Raw genomic sequence first — 20,949 nt, 5'->3', positions numbered from 1 at the left:
AGCGGGGGCTGGAGGGGGGGCAGCTCTTTTCCCGGAAGGTCGCCTACGAGTCGCCCTTCTTCGGGGACACCGTCGGGACGGAGAGGATCTTTACCGTCACCCGATTCTGAATGAACTTGTTAAAGCATTTTTCGTGTAATGAAAACATTAGATCGATTCCTCGCGGTGATCGTTGTCATGAAATCAATCGCCCGTGACGGCCGCCACGCGGACGGCTGACACATGCGGCAGGTCTGCTCACAATGCGGGGGCCGCCCGCTGCCCTCCACGGAGCCGTGGGGCCCAGGGCAGGAAAGATAAAAATCTGCTCCGTCCGCCACCCCGAAGCCCCTGAGAAGGGGGACAGAGGTGACCGTCTCTGCGTCGCAGGCGTCCCGAGAACGGCAGGACAGCAACGCAGGTATTAAGAACTAACATAACATAACGTAGTAGGAAACGCGTTTGCGCAGCCGAGCCGTGCGTGAGGACGGGGTGGTGTGTCTATCTGGTCTGCCATGCTCGCGCCCAGCAGCCCTCACCGCTCGCTCCGACTTTGTCTCTCCTGCCAACGAGCCAAACACACCGAAGAAGGAGTCGGTGGAAGTAGGGGCAGAAGTAAATCGTGGAGCAGGCGCCCCGGGTGGGGCCTGAGGATAAGCGCCAGCCTTTGTGGGACTCCTCTCCCCTGGGACAGGCCCCCGGCAGCTGCCAACGTGCCCACCGGGAAGCAGGTGGGTTTTGGGAAGGCTCAAGCTGGGCCCAGGGGAGGTTTCCAGCTTCCCAGGAGGGCATGTGTTGCTCCGAGGGGAGCTGGTCTAGGGTGGCGAGAACGAGATATGATCATCTTAAGTCCAGGAGATTTCAGACCCTAAATATCCATCCAGGCACGCGTAGGCACGGCTCCTCACGTGCACACACTCCAAGGGCAGAATCCGGGAAGGAAGTGAGTTCACCGTGGGTTACTGTTGGGACAGAAGCACAGAGCACCTTGGGCCTGGCGCGCGGCAGGGTGGGTGTCTTAGGTGAGTCTGGGAACCCGGGGAGCTCTGGTCCCATAGAGACGGGAGACGAGGGTGTGAGGGTCTGGGGTCCCAATCTGACTGGGGAAAGGTGCATCTGGGGGAGCCGAGTGAGCTGGGAAGGCTGAGCCATCGGCGAGACATCAGCAAACGGCCAGGTACTCGCCGACGCACCTGGAAATGCAGACGAATCCCCCTAAAGAGTACTAGGGACGCAGAGAGTTCAGGGGCAATGTCTGATTATGGATTTATATATAAAAATAACAGGCCTGCCTGAGTGGCTCAGTCGTGAAGCGTCTGCTGCCTTCGGCTCAGGTCAGGATCCCCGGCCCCAGGCGATGACCCACGTCCGCAGCAGTTGGTTCTGCCCGTAGCCACTCTCGGCAGAAAGGACAAGGATGGAGGAAAGTGGCCGAGAGGCTGATTTCGCGCATTTTATTACTAATATTACTCCTAGAAGGAGGCAGGCAGGTTGCCTCCTTTGCCCCGCTGGGGAAAGCTTTCTGTATCCTAGTTGTTTCCACGGCGGAACTAGAATTGCTTCAGGGCACAGAGCAGCCTCGTCGCCTCAGCTGTCAGTGTTCAGGGCCGTTTGTGCGAGAGAGACAGGGTTCAGCCGGACGGAAGGGGTCGTCCCTTCCCAGGTCTCCCTCAATGAGTTTCCTTCACATGGAAGGAAACCCTGAAAGGGATTTTTTAAAGCAAAACAGAGCGAGCGAGAGAGCGAAAGAGAGAGAGAGAAGAGACAAAGCTACGGGAGGTCTTCCTGAGTGGAATCGGGGCAGTCTGGGGGAGCCGGGGGTGCCCACGGAGAGCCGCCTTCCGTCCCTCGTCGTGCCTCAGTTTCCCTCCAGCTCCCACAGCGACACCCAGCGTCTCTCGACAGACGCCCTCGCTCTCGCCCCGCTTCTCAGAGCTGCTGCCGCTGCCTGGGGACCCTGAGCCCCGCATGAGTAGGTCCAAGGCGCACCAACCAGCAAGGGATTGAGGGCACCCGATGTATGTCGCTCACGGCTTTATAGGTAGACTCGAAAACACCTCTGAAATATACTACGGGTCGTTTTAAGATAAAATCTACATAAACAGAAGGTCTAATACTTCCTTCCCTGCCCCGTGGGGCTCCCCACCTTCTCTCCGAGCACACGCGTCCGTCTGGAGACCCTGGACAGGACAGGCCGCCCACATTATCCTCTGTCCACACAGTGCTCTGGGGACAGCTTCGCTGGGAAAGAGGGATCTGTTGCTCAAAAGAGCCACGGTTCTAGACGGGTCCAAACACCTTTTTGAGAGCTCACTTATCCCTGCCTCCGCCTCTGGGAGTGAGACTCAGACCCGGAGTCTATCGTCTTTTCTACAGGCTCCTCCCAGGCTCGGCGACATGTTTGCGTTTGAGCAGGAACTTTCTGGAGAGGATGCGTTCGAGTAAAGACGTGATGTCAGGCACTGGGTCCAGACAAAGAAAGTCACACGGGTGCCCGCTGACTTGTGTGGGGTGGGCAGGGACCACGTCTGAGGCCGCTTGGGAAAGGGGAAATGGTGGGCGCTCTGAGCACAGCCCGTGCTACGGTCGCACTCACTCGGTCCCCAGCTCAGGTGGCCTCTCCAGCCTTCGCACACCGGCTTGTGGGCTCCCAGCCCCTCGCCGCCTCTGCCATCCCCAGGTCCCGGCCACACAGGGCACACAGGACTCCCTCATACCCCCGGAGCAGGCCAGGGAAGCCAGCACAGGCCAGTGTTGAGCTGGGACAGGCAGCAGCGGCCTCCATCCACCCAGAGACCCAGGGACCATGCAGGGGGCCAGGGAGCGTAAAGAAGAGCCAGACACAGCTCTGAGTCCAGAGTCGTCCAGAAGCCTCCAGGCTCCTGAGCCAGCGTGGAGGCCTCTTGGTTACAGAGCCCGTCCCCACCATGACGGGCAATCACAGGCCTGTCCTTCCCTGTTCCGTCCCCTGCCTCTCATGCCCGGCAGCTTGCGGGACGGAGTGAACGCCCCTTCTGCCCTTTGTCCTCCGACGACAAGGAAACCTAAACCCACCCGTGGATTCTAGAAGCCAGGGGCCAACGTTACAGCCGGGAAAGCGGTGAGGGCGTTTGCTGAAAGAAGTTGTAAGAGATCCCCCTAGTGCTTCAGGCTGGGTGTGCCGGCCTGGCCCCCTCAGCAGACCCCGCACCCCCGAGTGTCCCCCGAAAAGGAGGCTGAGAGGCGAAGGGCTGCCCCAGCCCCAGAGCCACAGCAGGCAGGAGCCCCGCGCCTGGGACTCGTTGGACCCCGGGGGCTTCTCGGCTGGGTGCCCGGGGCAGAGAAGAAGCTGTCCACGGCCACACTCACCTCCGCACAGCACGTCGGGGTCCTGAGCCCCCAGAGCCCGCGCCGGCCACGCCAGCAGGGCCAACAGGACCATGATCAGCGGCCCCGACCCCATGCTTCACAGCCGACCTCCTCTGAAGCTGACCTGAAGTTGGGCACCAGCAGGGAGAGGCCAGCGTCCCCTTGTCACCTGGAGACCAGTGCTGGCCCCCAGGTGCCACACCTGCACCTGCGCCCGGGCGCTGGCAGCTGGCCTCGGCTCAGCTGGTCCCCACCCCCGGGGCCCCATCCCTGCACACCGCCCCAGCCCCTCCCGTGTCCCTGAGCTCCATCCAAGTCAGTGGCCCCATGCTCAGTCCCCACACCCGCCCAGCTGCCCTCACGCCAGCCCTGCTGCAACAGCCGGTCCAGCTGTCCGGCGCGGGCGGCCCTGGGAGCTGCAGCAGGCTCTGGGCACACGCTCCCCAGCACACAGCCTCGCCCCTGCAGAAAGGAGGCCTTCGCGCTGGTCACCTGGCACCTCCGGGCCTTGCTCGCAGCCTGAGACAGAGGTGGAGGAAGGGTCCTCCTGGGCTCTGAGAAGCGCCTTGCCGTGGTCGGGTCCCCCACAGGCCTTCTGTCCGATCCTGGGGGCCTCTTTGCCCCCTTCCCCTCCCCACTCTCCGATGTCCCCCCTTCCTTAGGCCCTGTTCCTTCCCACCCTATGTGCCCGCCCCAGAGCCAGGTGCAGGGAAAGGGGGGCACTCAGCGTCACACTTGCATTTTAACCGGACACTGCTTTGGTCAGTCGGCAGGAGGCTGTTATTCAAATGAGTCTCATGGAAATCCCAGTATGGAAAGCAGCGAGGTACCATCCCCTTCCCGTTCCTGGGTCTCCACCCACACTGTCTGCTCTCCAGGGGCAACTCTTCCCCGCCAGCGGCAGGCCGTAGGGTAGGGTTAGGTGGAGAAAGAGGGTGAGTATTTCTGGGCCAGTGCTTTCCCCCAACTCACCTGACCTCCGTTTTCCGGGAGCAGCAGCGGTCTGGCTCTGTCTGGTGAGCTGTGAATGCTCGTCCCCTCGCTGCTGCGACAGAGCTCGCTCGCTGGAGATGAGCAGGGCGCGTTTGCGGGGAGAAGGAGGAGAGATGGAAGAAAGAAAGGGGAAAGAAGAAAGAGAAAAGGAGGAAGGGAAGGAGGGAGGGAAGGAAGGAGGGAGGGATGTCTCGGGGCTACTTGTAACCACCGCCCCAGCCCCGACTGGCTGTTCTTCCAAGTGCCTTGGTACCGTTTAGTGGAGAAGTGCATTTGGGGGACTCCCTGCTTTTGCTACGGGGGTGTCACGGTTCCCAGGCTCTCTCAGTGGGGGATGAGGAAATGTGTGATGGACCAACAGCCACAGACATCCTCCATCTCGATGCCTGAATTGAGGCAGTTCCCCCAAGCCCAACCCAGCACACCTTGGACTCTTGCTGACCTCCCTTCCTGACAAGATGACGTCCCTTTGCCAGCAGGACAGAAGTTGCCATTTCCTCCACTGTTCCTTGGCTCATTTCCCCTGTGTGCAGCCCTAAGCCGCCACGGTGAGCAACTTGTTCCTGCGCCCTGGCTTGCGTGTCGGGGGCTAGGACTCCAGTTGTCGTCGGGGCAGCAGGGCACTCAGCTCCGAGGCTCCAGTCCCAGTCCCCTGGCGATCGGGGTGGCCACTGGATGAAGTCCCTGGCGCTGAGCTGTAGGCAGAAGGAGCTGGGAGGGACTTCTGAAAAGCTCTTTAAAACTGGGAATGATGTGACGTGAAGTAGGGTCTGGGAGCAAACGGTCAAGAGAGAATTCTCAAGACGTCTTCAGTGCAAACAGCGTGGTCTTATTAGAGCAGGGGACAGGACCCGCCAGCACAAAGAGCCGCACTGGGGCTGTGAACAGGGGCCAATTACATACTCGCAAGTCGGGAGGGGGTTAGGGACCGTGTAAGTCTCCAAGGAAGTTGGAGGCAAGGTTTCGAGGACCTCGAGGGGCTAGCTGTTGTTAGGAAAGGGTCATTCACTGCTGTCCAGTAAAACCTAGTCGTGAGACCCTTCGGATGTGTACGGGTGCCCGTGTGCTTGGAGGATGATTGCTAACACGCGTGAGGGGGCGCAGAGATAAAGGAAGTTTCTAAAGGGATTTTTACAGGATCCTGGAGGTCAGGCTAATGTCAAGCTAAGGTTGCCTTCTGCCTCTTGCAAAGTATTAATTTGGAGGCAGTTGACTTCCTGGAGGACGGTCACTCTACCTGTCCCAAGGACTTGTGTGTGGGCTGCGAGCTGTAAGGAGATTTAATTTTCTCTACGTTTCTTTTGCCTTTGTTTTCACATCAGGAAGGCAGCTGCGATGGGTCCTTCTTGCCTTTCCTTTGTTCTTTCTGCTTCCTCCCTGGAACGTGGATCTGATGGCTGGAACTCCTGCAGGTGTCCCAGACCCTGAGGCAGGCTTGAGGCTGGAGAGCAGAGAGCGTCGCAGAGCGAGCGTCCAGAAGCCTGGTCCTGAGGGCTCTGTGCCGTTTCCATACCAGCCCCTGTCAACTCTTGGCCTTCTTCTCATATAAGGGAAAAAGTAAATCCCTCCAGGTTTAAGCCTTTGTTCTTGTTGGTATAGGTTGCTGGAAGCTGAATGAAATTCCTAACGGGTAGAAGCGGAGAGGTGACGGTTTCCCTCCTGTCAGAGTCTACTAGTCTGTAGTGCGGAAGCGGGAACCCCAGTGAACCCCAGCCTCTTGGCTCAGCAGTTTGGGGGGTCACCGCATTCCAGAGGAACCGACTGGACAAGACCGTGCAGTTGTTGGAGGCGAGACCCAAGGACCTTGCAGAAGAGCCAGTAGGAAGAGGACAACAGAGCCTGGGGACGGGTCCCATGTCACCCCCGTGAGACAGAGGAAGCCGGGGGCAGTGAGTGAGAGTCCTCTAGACCCCATGCAGTCTGGCTTTCCTTCCTCAGCTCCGGGGGTCTCCGGACCCTTAACAAGCACCCAGTTTTTTCGTATCTGCGGGACCGCTATCCACCTGTTGCGCAGTCTAGAGACCCAGAGGTCTTTTCTAACAGCCCCGCTCCCTGGACCCCGTCCTGATTCATGATTAATCCTCTTGATTTTGTCCCTAAATACTTCAGGAATGAGTCTACTTCTCTCCACCTGCGCCACCTGCCCCTGCCCCATGCGTAGCCGCAGCAGGTCCCTGCGCCCCTCGGCCCGTCCCTCTGTACTTCCTGCGCCGCCAGACGGGACTCTCAGGACATGATGCAGGTGGTGTTTCCAGGGACCGGGCTTCCAGAAAGCGGGCCAGAGAACAGCGCACACCACGCAAGCTCCCTGTGGATTAAGAAACAAAACCATAAAAGCACTAGAAGACATTGAGAGAGAGAGTTTGTCTGTCATTGCAGCGCGGGACGGGGCTTTGTAACTAGTACCAGAACAGGAGGAGGAAAATCCGAAACACCAAGGAAAGAGAACCCTCCCATAATCATTTCTTCTTAAGTAATGTCTATGCCCAACGTGGGACTCGAACCCACGGCCCCGAGATCGAGAGTCACACACTTCACAGACAGCCGGCCAGGAGCCGCTGCTCCTAGGATTATTTACAAAGTAAAATGAACTCACAAGCAGAGCACGGAGGGTTTTTCGGCAGCGACAGGCTGCTGGGGGACTGTCGAGGCGGAGGCCGGTCAGTACACAGGGGTGCAAGCCTGTAGTGCGAACCCTAACGCGAACCGCCGACTCTGCGTGGTGAGGACGTGTCGCTGTGGCCTCCCCAACTGTCACACATGCAGCAACGGGGGGGTGTTGATAATGGGACAGCCCATGGGGGGCAGAGGGTACGTGGGAAGTCACTAATTCGGCTCAAAATCTGCCCTAAAAAATAAAGACCGCTCAAAACAAAACACGTCAAAATCTAACCTGCTTGAAAACCGAGTAAGGATTTGAGAGGAAAGACGAGCAAAATCGAAGAGCTGGTCTTGCCGCAGGTCGTCCTCCTATGCCGTGAACGTGTGTGGCCTCCGCGGAGGGCCATCTGGTGGCGTCCAAATAGTCCCTCACGGGACAGATACGCGTATGGGGTGACCCCGGGACCCCACTTCGAGAATCTGCACCACACGTACCCTTGCACGGGGACAGAATGGTTTGGGGTCACACGCGGCAGCCCCACCGTGAGAGCCGTGGTCGGGAATAATCTACCCGAAGGCGGGAAACAGCACAGCTCGGTGCGGGAGCCGCTGTCGGGAAAAGGAAGGAATCTTTCCGTGCGCCGCTGTGCACAGAGCGTATTTCTAAGTTAACCAAAAAGGTTCCAAACCATGTGTATAATGTCGCGTGCTACGGAAGGGGAGCAGACCTTGTCGCCCCTGATTAGGCCTCCTCGGCATAAAGATTATTTTAGGTCGATTATTTTTAAGAAACTGCAGATTCAGGAAAATCTCTTCACTCCCCCCTCCGCTGCCTGGGCGTACCCTGGGGAGGGGACCCGGACCGGGAAGGAGCCCAACGCCAGAGATCCCTCTCCCCCGGGGAGCCTGCCTGCATCAGAGGACAACCTGCGTCCCACACGTCAAGTCTGCCTGGCCTCCCGCCCTCGTGGCCCGGCCCCACCGCTTCCTCCTGCTCGGTGCCAGTTCAGCCTCAGTCAACCACCCGGCTGCCCTTTGGGCCTCATATTTGGGGGCTCCTCTGTGTTCAAAATTTTTCTCCTGCTGATCTGTCAACTTGATTACTGATTATTTTTAGACAACGAACTCAAAGAGGAAGAAGGAACGTTTTCTTCCCCTTCACCTCGGAGCTCTCCTCGAGGCGCCTTCACGGTTTGCTTCCTTCCACTGTGGCTGGAACCAAACACAGCCCGGCGAGCGGCCAGGCTGCGGGCACCGGGAGGGCCTCTCCGGAGGGACCGCGCGCTCTGCAGCAGCCTCGGGGTGTGACACCACTGGCTCTTCCAGAAGACCTACGGCAGAGCCTGTTGTCGCCAGTGGAAGAAGTCAGAAGAGCGAAAAGAGCGCGCACGGTGGCCCCGCAGGAATAAGGCGCTGTGCACGGAACCCTGCGGGGCAGGTCGCACCCGGGAGAAAGAGGGCTTCCTGTGACCCTGCCGGGGCAACCTGCTGCAGAGAAGAGGGTCTGCTCCAGCCGCCCTGCGGGTGTCACGTGGCGGGAAGAGGAAGTGCGGGGGTCTCCCTCTGATGGTCACCTTGCGGGAAGCGGAAGCTACTGCTGCCGCGGGGAAGCCGCAGGACAGGGAGCGCTGGAGGTTTCTGAGGCACAGTTTGCTGCCCAGCAGCAAGGGGGGATTCACAGCCCCTACCCCCATCCTCCTTACCCTCCCTTGCCTCCCCACCCCACTCCCCTGCACCCCTCCCCATACTTCCTTCCATCCGCCTCCCCCCACCAAGGCGGGTGAGCAATGCTGGAGAAGCCAGCGGGTGCCGGGAGAGACCCCACAGCTGCCCGGCCTCCTTCCCCCGTCCCAAAGCTGCCGGGAGCCCGAGATACTTTTTTTTTTTTAAGATTGTATTTATTCATCTGGTAGAGAGAGAGAGAGGGAGCACAAGCAGGGGAGAGGCAGAGGCAGAGGGAGAAACAGGCTCCCCACTGAGCAGGGAGGCCAACCTGGGATTCAATCCCAGGACCCTGAGATCATGACCTGAGCCCAGGGCAGACGCTTCACCCACTGAGCCCCTCAGGCACCCCGAGCCTGACTCTTGAGTCAAAACCAGCTTAAGTGCCCTTTCCATTTAAAATGGAGATAAAAAAAAGCTTTGTGCAGTGGCAGTATCGTAGCCAATGAGGTTTATCCGAGGCGCGATTATTGCTAATTAAAATGGAGATAAAAATGGAAAATAAAACAGCAATTTCCATTTAAAATCAGTGTATTCCGGGGCGCCGGCTGGCTCAGTCAGTTAGGCGTCCGACTCTTGGTTTCCGCTCAGGTCATGATCTCAGGGTCTTGAGATCGAGCCCTGCATCGGACTCTGGGCTCAGCAGGGAATCTGCCGGACAGTCTCTCCCTTTCTCTCTCTCTCTCTCCCCCGCTGCACTCTCTCTCTCTCTCTTTCAAATAAATAAACAAATACATCTTTAAAACCATAAATAAATCAATGTATTCCATTTTAACCAGAAGCAACCGATGTGTGTTAATGTAGAATTTCACATGGAAAGGTTTTGTGGCAAGGTAGTGCTGAGTCGGCCCTCGAGGCAAGAAAGGATGAATAAGAGAAAAAGCCAATAACCTCGCCCCTCCGAGGTTTTAAGCATCATCTCATTTACTGGGAGAGGTGTTTTTCTTTCATTGAATTGTTTTGTCTCTTTTACTTAGACTGGAAACCTCCTGGGCACGCCGCTGTGACCCCTGCCCTTCAGCATAAGTGACAATAACGACTCACGTTAAGGAACGAACACATACGTCATGAACATCTGAGCCGCAGCCCAGATGTCCCAGAGGAAGGAAGTGGTGCTGTGACCCCTCAGCTCCCAGCTTGGGGTTCCTTCCTGGTGTAGACAGGAAGTGAGCCCTTCTTGGGGTGTCCTCAGACACCCGGGGCCGGGGACCCGTCCTCTACACCCTGCACGTGCTCGAACTTCTGTCTCTAAAAAGCGTTGTCCTTTCTGGTGGCAGGGACCCCCGGGGCAATTAACCCAGCAGCCGAGCAAAGTGGGCGCCCCCTCCTTTAGGCACAGAGACTGGCCCGAAAATACTTTTCCCTAAGCCGCAGCAGCGGAACTCTGGAGAGAGGAAGGGAAAGGAGCTGAGCTTCTGAGAACCTCCTCGCTCCGACCATCATTCTCCCTGCTCACCGTCCTCTCCTGGACGTATCTGCCTAAGACACAGAATCAGAGTCTGTGTTTTCTGCTGTGGGAGACTTTCCGGACTTGGGCTCCCAGCAGCAGGCTGACGCCCCAGCGGGTGCGCTGTATGGGAGCTGGGACAGGGAGCCGCGAGGACACCCGGACATGCAGACCCCACTGGGAACCGTGGCCCTGGGACGAAGCCAGGGGTTCCACGGAGGCCTGGGCCACGTGGCTCCCCCCTCGAGCTGCTTGTCATCCCCAGGGCCCTGAGCTAGGCACGGCAGAGAGCAAACCGATCCAAACTCAGTGATTTCAGGAGAGTTTACTAACACGCCTGGCAGCTTGAAGAAACGTGGAAGGACAGTGCTGTCCCTGGGGCCCTCGCCAGCTCTGAGCCCAGGACGACCGAGCTTGGAGAGGACAGTTGCAACAAAGCCTGACTTCATGAAACGCGACCTTCAGTAGAGGGACGCGCGCACCCCATGCCGACCCGCTAGGAGTGTGATCCAGCCTGGGACCACCGTGCTGGCCCCGGGGGGGCTTGGAGCCCACAGACGCCCCAGGGGGTGGGCCTCCCGGGGCTCAGGGAGGGCTGGGGAGGGACAGAGGAGAGGTCCTGCAAGAGGCCCAAGGTTACACCTTTCCGGACCCTCTCAAAACAGCCCACTGAACGTCTGGATGTCTCTGGTCCCTCCTCACCCCGCGGTCCCCCCTCCTCCCTGTCTGGATTACAGTTAGCTCAGGGCCCCTACCGCACCGCATCCTCCAGACTGGATCCAAGTTCCCCCAAAGACACAGCATAATTGCAACTCGGACCCAGCCCCCGAGTGGCAGCCACCCTGCCCGAGGGTAAAATGCCGCCGGCGTGAAAGTCCGGCCCCTGGCCTCTCTCTATGCCTTTGGGCTTATGGTCCCTCTCGTGTTTTTTCAGGCCTGTGCACCCCATTTACAGGTGTCCCCTCAGGCTGGTCCTCCCTTCCCAGACCTTTCCTTACTCGTCCAAAGCTCCTGGCCCTTCCAGACTGGATTCAAGTGTCACTGCCTCCAGGAAGCCCTTCCTGAACACTGGCCTGCCCTCCAGTCTGAGTTGGGCCGCTGTGGGGCCCGGGGTCTGTCAGAGCGCCCCCTTCTGTCCGTGCTGTGACGGCGCCGGCCAATCCGTCTGCTTGCAGGAGCCCCCCGGGGTCTGGGCGGTGAACACTGACACTGGTACAGACGGATGGACCTGAGCAGCTCACTGTGTCTGCAGGGCTCCCTCTTTCCAACGACAAAAAGGAGGATATTATTAAACGAGAATTTCCAGCTTGAACATTTCATCACTTGTCCTTGAACTGAAAGCCACGGGAAAGAGCACTTGGCCCGAGAGGCCGCTGTTCTCGTTGGCCGCCCCCGGTGGGTGTCGCCCTGACTGCGACCTTGGGAGCCCCGTTCTGGCCAAACCCTGGGCCCCTCAAGTCTCCAGCTCTCGGGAACCTCCCAGCAGCAGGGCTCGGCTCCCGCTGTCCTGGGGGTTTGGGAACACGGGTGTCTGCTCGCCGGGGGCACCGGACGGCTGCTCGAACAGGCTCGTGCTGGGGAAGTAATGTGCCAACAGATCACGAGCGATACCGCGCTCACATTTTATATGTGTCCCGGCCCCCGCTGAAATACTCAGGGCCACATGGGTGGGGTGGGGTGGGGAGGGTCCCTCCCAGAAACAGGCTGTGTCCGGGTGGGTGCGGTGGGGAGCCCGGCTGGGGTGTGAAGGTGCGGGAGGGAGGCTGCCTGGCAGGACGGCACCAGCCTGCCTCTCCCTTCGGTGGCCAGCCTCGCCTCGTGTGCTCACTCTGAATTGTTTGGGGGGGGGGGGTGTTCAAAGCAGCACGTGAAGAGGGTTTAAAATGCCAACTGCTCCCCTAATAGAAACCAGAAGAGGGCCGCTACCCTCACACCAGGAGCTGCGCTTCCCAGGTCCGTTCGCCCTGGGCTCTGCCGGCACGGGGATGCCCCCCCCCGCCCCGTGTCACCCCCACGCAGTAGTCCCAGAGGCTTCCCAGCGAGTCCCCTCTCCACTGCAGACCCCGTGCACTGCGACCTCACCGGGCTGTGGGTGCTGAGCTGCCCCGGGCCCTCGGAGCATCCAGCCTGTGCAGTTCCGGGCCCAGGCCCTCCTGGGGTCTGCTGGAAACCGCTCACCAAGGAGCTTCGGCCCCACAGGCCAATCTGTCCTGGGAAAGCCTCTCCCTGCTCAGGACCTTGGGGGTGTGGGGCTGAACAACCTTCCACGACCCTCCCCGCCCCTGGCCTGGGGGGGGAGATGGATCTTCGGGGTCCGCTTGGGGGGAGGGGTGCATGCAGGCCCTCAACGGACAGGACATTGTCATCCTTGAGATTTTGTCTTTGGAACCTGAGGACTGACAACTGTCTCAGTGCCTGTGCACGCCAAACACATGGCTTTTATGGTTGAGAACACGAAGGGCCCAGGCGGCCCAGTGGCCTGTGCAGAGCTGCCGGGTCGGCCCAGCACCACGGCCGGAGCTCAGGGAAAGCACCACGACCACCGCGGCCGGGCCTGGGAAGCATCCTGCCAGCCCGCGACCGGCCCAGGAGCCAGCCTGGCCTGCGCAGCCCTTGGGGCCTTCCTTGACCTCGCTGGCCCCGGAGCAGGGCCCAGCCGGTGCCGTGTCTGCCTTCGGCTCAGGTCCTGATCTCAGGATCCTGCGATGGAGCCCGGAGGTGGGTTCCCTGCTCGGGGGGGGGGGGGGGGGGGGGGGGGGGGGGGGGGGACTGCTTCCGCCTCTCTGCTTCCCTCTGTGGGCGGCAGCTGCGGGAGGCCGCCAGGAGCAGCCCAGCATTTGGCATTGTTTTCCCTCAGGAACGTTCCTCCCAAGCTGTAAAAAACGAACTGAGGCCGATCGGGAGAACTGGTTCCGGGCTCACCTCCTGGCTGCACCTAACCCATATTCGGTCCCGCTTGTGTCTGGTCCCACCGCAGACCGGCTGTTTGCACACGTTTCACTTCGCAGCTCAGCTCCCAGCGCTGCGCCGCTTCCCTCCCCACCGCCAGGCAGGCAGACAGAGAGGGAGAAGCAGGCTCCCTGCGGAGCAGAGAGCCCAATGCGGGGCTCGATCCCAGGACCCTGGGATCATGACCTGAACCGAAGGCAGAGGCTTTAACCCACTGAGCCACCCAGGCGCCCTGACCGGGGTACATTTGAAGAACTCTCTAGTCCATATTGTGTGGCCTGCACGTTTGGGGTGGGAAGGGAAGCCCAGGGGTCTGTATTCTGCAAAGTTTCCGACAGCAAGTTGAGTCCCCGTCCCCAGCTCCCCCACCCCTTCCCCCGGAACCAGAAATGTCCCCCTTCAGACTTGCAAAGCTGTCTGCGGATGTCTGTGTTCACTCACTGTTCTGGTAACCTGGACAGCCACGGGCACGCCACGGCCCCCTGTTTAGAGCCCCAGGGCTCTCCAGCAAGTCACGAGCTGAGCCTCGGGTGGGGTCCTGGAGGCCAGGAGTAACACACACTGCTTGCCAGGCTTCCCTTGAGAAGGGCAGGAAGTACGCTGGAAAAGACTGCTCATGGGTGGGAATCAAAGTCAATAGTTCCCATAGTCCGATTCGTGGCGCACTAGTGATAAGGTGACGTCTCCTGATCCCAGGAACTCTCACAGATCGGAATTTATTTCTTCCAAAACTAACGCTTTTTCTCGTTAGATGTTAGGATTTTGTACGTTTCCTCCCCTTGGAGGTTGTTCACGGAATATTTGTTTTTGAGAGGAGTTTAGGGGCGCCTGCGTGGCTCAGTCGGTGCCGCGACTGCCTTCGGCTCAGAGTCTGATCTCAGGGTCCTGCGATGGAGCCCTGAGTTGGGTTCTCTGCTCAGCGGGGAGCCTGCTTCCCTCTCTCCCTCTCCTACTACCCCTGTTTGTGCTCTCTCTCTCGTCCTTTCTCTCTCTCAAATAAATAAATAAAATTAAAAAAAGAAAAAAAAGCTTGAGGGGCTCCTGGGTGGCTCAGTCGGGGAAGCGTCTGCCTTTGGCTCAGGTCTTGATCCCAGGACCCGAGTTCCACGTTGGGCTCCCTGCTCAGTGTGGAGTCTGGTTCCCTCTCCCCACCCCCTACTCCCGTTCTCTTTCTCTCTCTCTCTCTCAATAAATAAATATATAAATGTCTTTAAAAAAAAATGTCGGGGGAGCCTGGGTGGTTCAGTCATTAAGCGTCTGCCTTCAGCTCAGGTCATGATCCCAGGGTCCTGGGATCGAGCCCCGCATCCCGCTCTCTGCTCAGCGGGGAGCCTGCTTCTCCTTCTCTCTTTGCCTGCCTCTCTGCCTGCTTGGGATCTCTACCAAATAAATAAGATCTTAAAAAAAAAAAAAAGTATCCCAGCTCATTTGCCACCAGAAGCATGGACAGGCTTGTTGGCTGTTTCTCTGCCTTCAAACCACTGCCGTGAGTTGTAGGGCATGTCTTTGTAGAAGAAGTTCTCAGAACACTTGACATCAGTGACATCAGGTTAAAATGAACACCCGGGATGCCTTCAAAGGGGAGGTGGGGGGGCGGGAGGAGGGGGGTAAGCGGCTGACTCGGGTGGTCACCACTTGGAACCCCCCTCACCTGGCCATGCCCCCCTCTGCCCCGGCCACTCCCACAGTCTGAGCCCATTTCCTTGTTTGCAGGGAGGCTGGGACCCTTGGAGCACCTTATGCCTAGTTCCCAAATTGTACAGAACCTAGCAGGAGAGACAGGAGACAGTTTCCAGAAATAAATTCTATACATTGCAACAGTGGTTGCCAAAAGGCGTTGGAGGAAAACATAGTCAAGAATGCAGGCTTGAGGTTTGAGACTCGGTTTTCTGGCTCCAACGCGAGCTCCCGAAGCTGAGAGCCACGGGGGAGATCCCTGGGTGCCTGCTGCTGTTACACCGAAAGCCATTTCATTTGTTTCAGAGTGTTTTAATCAGATTTTAAAGACGCCTCACCGCCGGAAGATGAAAGGGATGTTTGCCGGAGTAATTTTTCATGGCTCTGCTCTTTTTGTCCAACTAGATCAATAAACGAACTGCTGCCCAGGAAAACGACGGTGTTTTGTATCTGTGGGAGCGTCAAAAGGCAAGAAGATGCTGGATTCTTCTACAGTCGCAAGCAGTGTTTTGCACGTCGAAATATGTACACACTCATTCATCTTCAAAGCCCCGAAACGATGGCTTCTGAGGAGATCACAGCCTTACGACATCCGTCATCCCCAGGAGGTGGGAGGTGCTCTTTCTGCTGCACGAAGCGGCCACGTTCCTGCGATGGGCTCCTCTGTCAGGACCCCTCCTTCAGTGCAAACTCTGCCCGAGAGGCTACGTGCCCCCCCGCCCCATCCACGAGCCCCCCACTTGGGGGGAGACGGGTTGCTCCGCGGTCCCACACGCGGGGCTCTTCGGAACCGAGCGGTGGACCCGCGAACGCCCAGCAGCCCTGAGCAGCCGGGTCAGCCCGGTCTCGGGGTCCCACTGACTTCACTGGTGGCCGCGTCTGACCGGAAGGGCTCCTCATGCCCGGAAGACACAGAAACAGGGTGACACGCAGACTTGTGTTAATTCTCGGGTCCCCAAAGCTCATCTCTGTGTCATTTTAACTCTCATTGTTGGACCCAGAGCTGCCGAGAAGAGCAGCCTTGACAGACTAAGCGGTGCCGTTGGGAAGCCGGGGTCCAACAGGCACATCTTTCCAAACGGCAGCTCACTCGCCGGTTCGTAGACGTTCGCTGTGAGCCGCACGTTGCATTGTCGAAGACGCCTAAATGGTTTGCTCTGCTCCTGCAGGTCAGCCCTGACGCTCTCCCAGCAGGAAATTTACTGCCCCCCCCCCAAAAAAAAAATCCTTCTTACTGGAAAGAAAAAAGATGATATGCACCTTCCGCCAAATACTGGAAGATGAGTATCAGATGAGCCACAGTTCAGCTAGAAAGGGACCCACAACGAGGGCTCCTTTTTGCTCTACCGTCTCCCTGCGTGACTCCTGGAAACTGCGTGTAAAAATAAAGGAGAATATAAAGTTAGTAGGAGTTCGTATTTCAAAGTAGCTTGAAGATACTGGTTTGGTGCATTAAAAAAAGTAGAAGAAGAAGATTATGAAAAAATGTGTCCATTTGGTTATTTTATTCTTGTAAATATCCTGTTTTTAAGTAACCTCCATACCCAATGTGGGGCTCCCACTTTCAGCCCACACTCCAAAACGGGTCCTTTCTTGGGGTGCTGCCCATGCAGTGCTGGCCACCACCAGCAGAGGTGACGTGACGGTCACCAAGAGGGGTATTCGAGGGGTGTCGGGAGCCTCCCGAGATACTGTCAGGACGTCTGAGAAAAGCTAGCCATGTTCTTCGTCACTGTTTTCTTCCTAAACATGTCTGACGACCCCTCGTGTACACACATCTGCATCCTCTGAGCCGAATCTTCTGTAAGCCGCCGCACCACCTCAACATAAGGCATTGGTTGTGGGTTAAGAGGGACAAAATCCTGTATAAAGAATATTTATATCTTCGGGGCGCCTGGGTGGCTCAGTGGGTTAAGCCACTGCCTTCGGCTCAGGTCATGATCTCAGGGTCCTGGGATGGAGCCCCGCATCGGGCTCCCTGCTCCACGGGGAGCCTGCTTCCTCCTCTCTCTCTGCCTGCCTCTCTGCCTACTTGTGATCTCTCTCTGTCAAATAAATAAATAAAATCTTAAAAAAAAAAAAAAGAATATATCTTCGTTGTCTTGAAAGTGTGGCGTGGGAATGGAAAATTCAAAGGTCAGAAATTCTACTTTGTTTTTCTTATTTTTCAAGAAATCAAGAGGCCAACAACATACAGATTGATAGAAATACATTTTCCTTGTCTCTTTTGCACATTATCCTAAATAGGAGAAGACGTCAAGCTGACAGAACTTCATGATGTTTTCGTTCTAAATGTGAATGGCCTTAGTCTGCCTCCTGATAGAGATACCACCTTAGAGGTAAAAGGACTCACAGACAAATCATGAAAGAGGTCATTATGAAGGACCGTGGACACTGGAAAGCAGGTTTAACCTGAGGAGCAATCAAATAGAAAGGGACCCCCATGGAGACGTTATGATCCACCAGTCGAATTATGACACACAAAAAATGTATTAATCACGAGAACTGCATGGGAGATGATACATTGATCCCATCTTACTTTTTCTTTTTAAGATTTTATTTATTTCTTTGACAGAGAGAGAGATCACAAGTAGGCAGAGAGACAGGCAGAGTGAGAGAGGAGGAGGAAGCAGGCTCCCTGCCAAGCAGGGAGCCCGATGTGGGGCTCGATCCCAGGACCCTGGGATCATGACCTGAGCAGAAGGCAGAGGCTTAACCCACTGAGCCACCCAGGCACCCGTCGGGCCTCATTTCTTAGTCCTGCAATCCGTTCCATGGCTGACTCTGTGTCCTCAGGCCTCCAGGCACCATCCTGTCCCAGGGCCTTTGCACGGGCTCTTCCTTCCACCCGCAGCCTTCCCCAGATATCCTGCGACCAGGCCCTTGCCTCCTCCAAGTTTCTGTTCCGGGGTCCCATTCCCAGGAGGGCCCACCTTGGCTGCCGGAGTTAGCTGCAGCCCCACCGTCCGTCTTCTGGAGAAGGGAAGGGTGTCAACAGCCTTCCCTTACCGTTCAGGGCACCTTCACCACCTGGCAGATGATTTAGCTAATTTATCACATTTTGCTTATTTCCTGTTTCTCCCAGTAAGACTAGAACTCCATGAAGGCAAGGATCCTTGCCTTTTCTTCCTTGACATATTCCAGCTGGAGTAGAGCAGCGTCTGCCAGACACGTAAGGACTCTAATAGAAGTCGACTCAAGGAAGGGATGCGTGGGCTCCTGTTGTACAGACTTTCCACGGATTAGAACTGACGAGTGACGAGCTTTACAGTGTATCTGTAAGGGGAGAGGAGCTTGGGACACAGTTCAGGGGTCTTAACCGGACCCCTCCTCCCCACCCACCCCCCCCGCCCACAGGCGTGGGGTGGCACCGTGATTCTCAAAGTGTGGGCCTGAGGAACCTGTGGCAGAATGGCTCGTTGTGCTTAGTAAACATACAGCCTCCTGGACCCCACCCCAGACTCCCAGCGGAGGTGTCTGACGGCCGGGGAGTCTGTGTTTTAAATCAGCCTCCGCTCCCACCCTCACCCTGAGGGTCGCACTGGTACCACGGAGAACGCTTGAGTCAGACGGGGATTCAGATCCCTTACCGGGCATGAACCAGAGGTGTGGGTGTCATTATTACCTGAGAGCTGCCAGATTAGCTCAGTGTCTACACTCTGCTGGCCGTAGCGGGGCGGGGGTGCTGGGGGGAGTGACGGTCCCCGTGTTCCTGTGAGTGGTGGCGATGGTGGTGGTGTCCGTCCGCTGAGGGCCGGAGCCTACCCAAGGCCAAGGACCGTCTCGGTGCGTTAACTCGCCCCGTCCTGTCTACAGCCCCAGACGCTCTCGTCTTCCACCTCACACACCAGCACAGGGAGACGCAGAGGAAGGGCAGGGCTGGTGAGAGGCCCCACAGTTGTGGCTGGTCTGGTTTTCTGACTCTCCTAGCTCACTGCCTTCAGTGTGATCCTAACTGCTATTACTTTAAAACAGAATTTTTTTTGAAAATCTCGTTTTTCTCATCTATAATACAAAAGAAAATTGACAACGAGGTCAAATCAAATCAAGTAGGAATTCTTTGAAGAGGATCGGTTTTTATAAATCTCCACTTAACGCACAGAAGGAGGCTTGGGATTGCCTGACCCTTCCTCCTGTCCTCAGTGATGGTCTAGGTGCAGCGGAGAGGATGAGTCCCACACTATCTCGCTGGGCCTTCGGGGCCCAGGGAGGGACCCTGCGGCCAGACCAGCTGTGGCTTTCTGGGGGACTGTGGGCTGCTTCAGCTTCCTGCCATTTGGTGCACGGGCACCAGGCTTCAAGCCTCAAAACAGACCCTACCTGGGTGCACCTTGGGACCACCTGGGAGCCCAGCCCCTGGGGCATAGCTGCGGAAATGCCTCAAGGGGCAGCTCGCCCTTGGACTGCGCACTTCCTGCCTCACTCAGCGCTCCTGACCCCACCCCTGGGCCCTTGCACTTTGCCCAGAGCCCCCTTAAAAGCGCTTATTGCGATTCCAATAACCGCCTCCCTTCCGCTCTCCCTTGAAGACGTCATCGTGGTTTCATAAAGTAGGGCGCAGGCCCGTGGGCCACGGGCCATGTCGACAGCATGGACTGTGGAGCGTGGGTCCCAGCCAGGCCAAGAAGCAGGCTTCCCTGGCACTGCCCAGTAACCATCTGTGTCTATCATTCTGCAGCACAGCTTCTGAGATAATGGGATTTATTCTGCAGTATTGACTCTACTGTCTGGAGCCTCTGTGTGTCGAGGAGCCCGGCCAGGGGTGTCCACTGCAGCCCTCAGCTCTCCGAGGGTCCTTTGTGCTCCCAACGGGCGCTTCCGGAGAAAAGAGCCGAGGAAGCGGACCCACAGGCCACCTCCCACCGGAGGAGGACGAAGGCCACCGCTGACCGCCCCCAGCCGCCAAATCACAGGCCACCAGCAAAAGAGAAAGAACGAGGGCGCCTGGGCGGCTCAGGAGGTGGGAGGACCTGACTCCTGATTTCAGCTCAGGTCATGATTCTCAGGGTCCTGGGAGCGAGTCCACCCACCCCCACTGGGGAGTCTTGCTTCTCTCCCTCTGCTCCCCCTCTTGAGCTCTCTTTCTTTCTCTCCTTCTCAGATAAATAAATCTTAAAGAAAAAGAGAAAGATTGAAACAACCTGTGTGTGTGTCTAGTTGTTCATGTAAGAAAAAAGAATAAGAAAACATGCATGATCTGCTCATTTGTGCAAAAATGAAATTCAGGAAGGAGGCGTTGGAGCCGAAAGAGCCGGGTTCCCTGCCGGGGCGGTGGGAGCAGAGCGTCAGGGCGGGAGGGACACCTCCAGGAGCATGCCCTTCCCCTAGCGTTGGCAGCAGAACTAAATGAATGTTTCCTGTAAGCCAATCAGTCGATAAGGACCTAAGAAGAACTCCAATGAGAACAGAAACAAATGAACCTAACTGTATCACAAAGACCTAACACCACGACCTGGAAGGGGGTGGACCAGAAAAGAACTCCTAATTGAGGGAACCAGTAATCTGACTACAGACTCTCAGGCTGGGCTCCAGTAACTAGATAGCCCTGACCGGGGCTGCTTCAACAAACGACACTCCTTTCTCACAGCCCCGGAGGCTGGAAGTTTCTTCTAAGGACATTGGTCCCATGATGGGGGCTCCAGCTCGCGACTTCATCTAAATCTAATCAGCTCCTGAAGGCCCACAGCCAATACTGTCACGTCGGGGCTTAGGGTTTCCACGTAGGAGTTGGGAGGGGTGGACGGACCGTTGGCTCCGTCACAGACCCCGAAGCTAAAGGCGAAAGGGTACCAGATCCAACTAGAAGGGTTTTCCAGTGCACAAATCTGTGACAATTTGAACATAAGAAAGAATGCTAAAAATAGGTGATAACCTCCAGTTAGAATGGCCAAAATTAGCAAGACAGGAAACAGCGTGTGTTGGAGAGGATGTGGAGAAAGGGGAACCCTCTTACACTGTTGGTGGGAAGGCAAGTTAGTGCAGCCACTCTGGAGAACAGTGTGGAGATTCCTGAAGAAATTAAAAATAGAGCTTCCCTATGACCCTGCAATTGCACTACTGGGTATTTACCCCAAAGATGCTGATGTAGTGAAAAGAAGGGCCATCTGTACCCCAATGTTTATTGCAGCAATGGCCACGGTCACCAAACTGTGGAAAGAACCAAGATGCCCTTCAATGGATGAATGGATAAGGAAGATGTGGTCCATATACACGATGGAGTATTACGCCTCCAT

At 57.1% G+C, this 20,949-nt stretch overlaps 1 protein-coding gene and 1 pseudogene across 1 annotated transcript in view; one reads left to right on the top strand and one right to left on the bottom strand.

Moving 5' to 3' along the window:
• CNPY1 (canopy FGF signaling regulator 1) overlaps positions 1–3,411 on the bottom strand; it is a 55,370-nt gene extending 51,959 nt beyond the window's left edge. Inside the window, exon 1 of the mRNA XM_046020069.1 lies at positions 3,328–3,411. Within this exon, the coding sequence (XP_045876025.1) occupies positions 3,328–3,400 (73 nt within the window). The 5' untranslated portion in view covers positions 3,401–3,411. The remainder of the gene's footprint in view (positions 1–3,327) is intronic.
• Positions 3,412–9,059: 5,648 nt separating this feature from the next.
• LOC123952333 lies at positions 9,060–9,191 on the top strand (annotated as a pseudogene).
• Positions 9,192–20,949: the final 11,758 nt, after the last annotated feature.

The sequence above is a fragment of the Meles meles genome, chromosome 10 (genome assembly GCF_922984935.1).
Source record: "Meles meles chromosome 10, mMelMel3.1 paternal haplotype, whole genome shotgun sequence".
Taxonomy (NCBI): domain Eukaryota; kingdom Metazoa; phylum Chordata; class Mammalia; order Carnivora; family Mustelidae; genus Meles; species Meles meles.
Note: the sequence above shows the minus strand (reverse complement) of the source record. Positions and strands in the feature narration are given on the sequence as shown.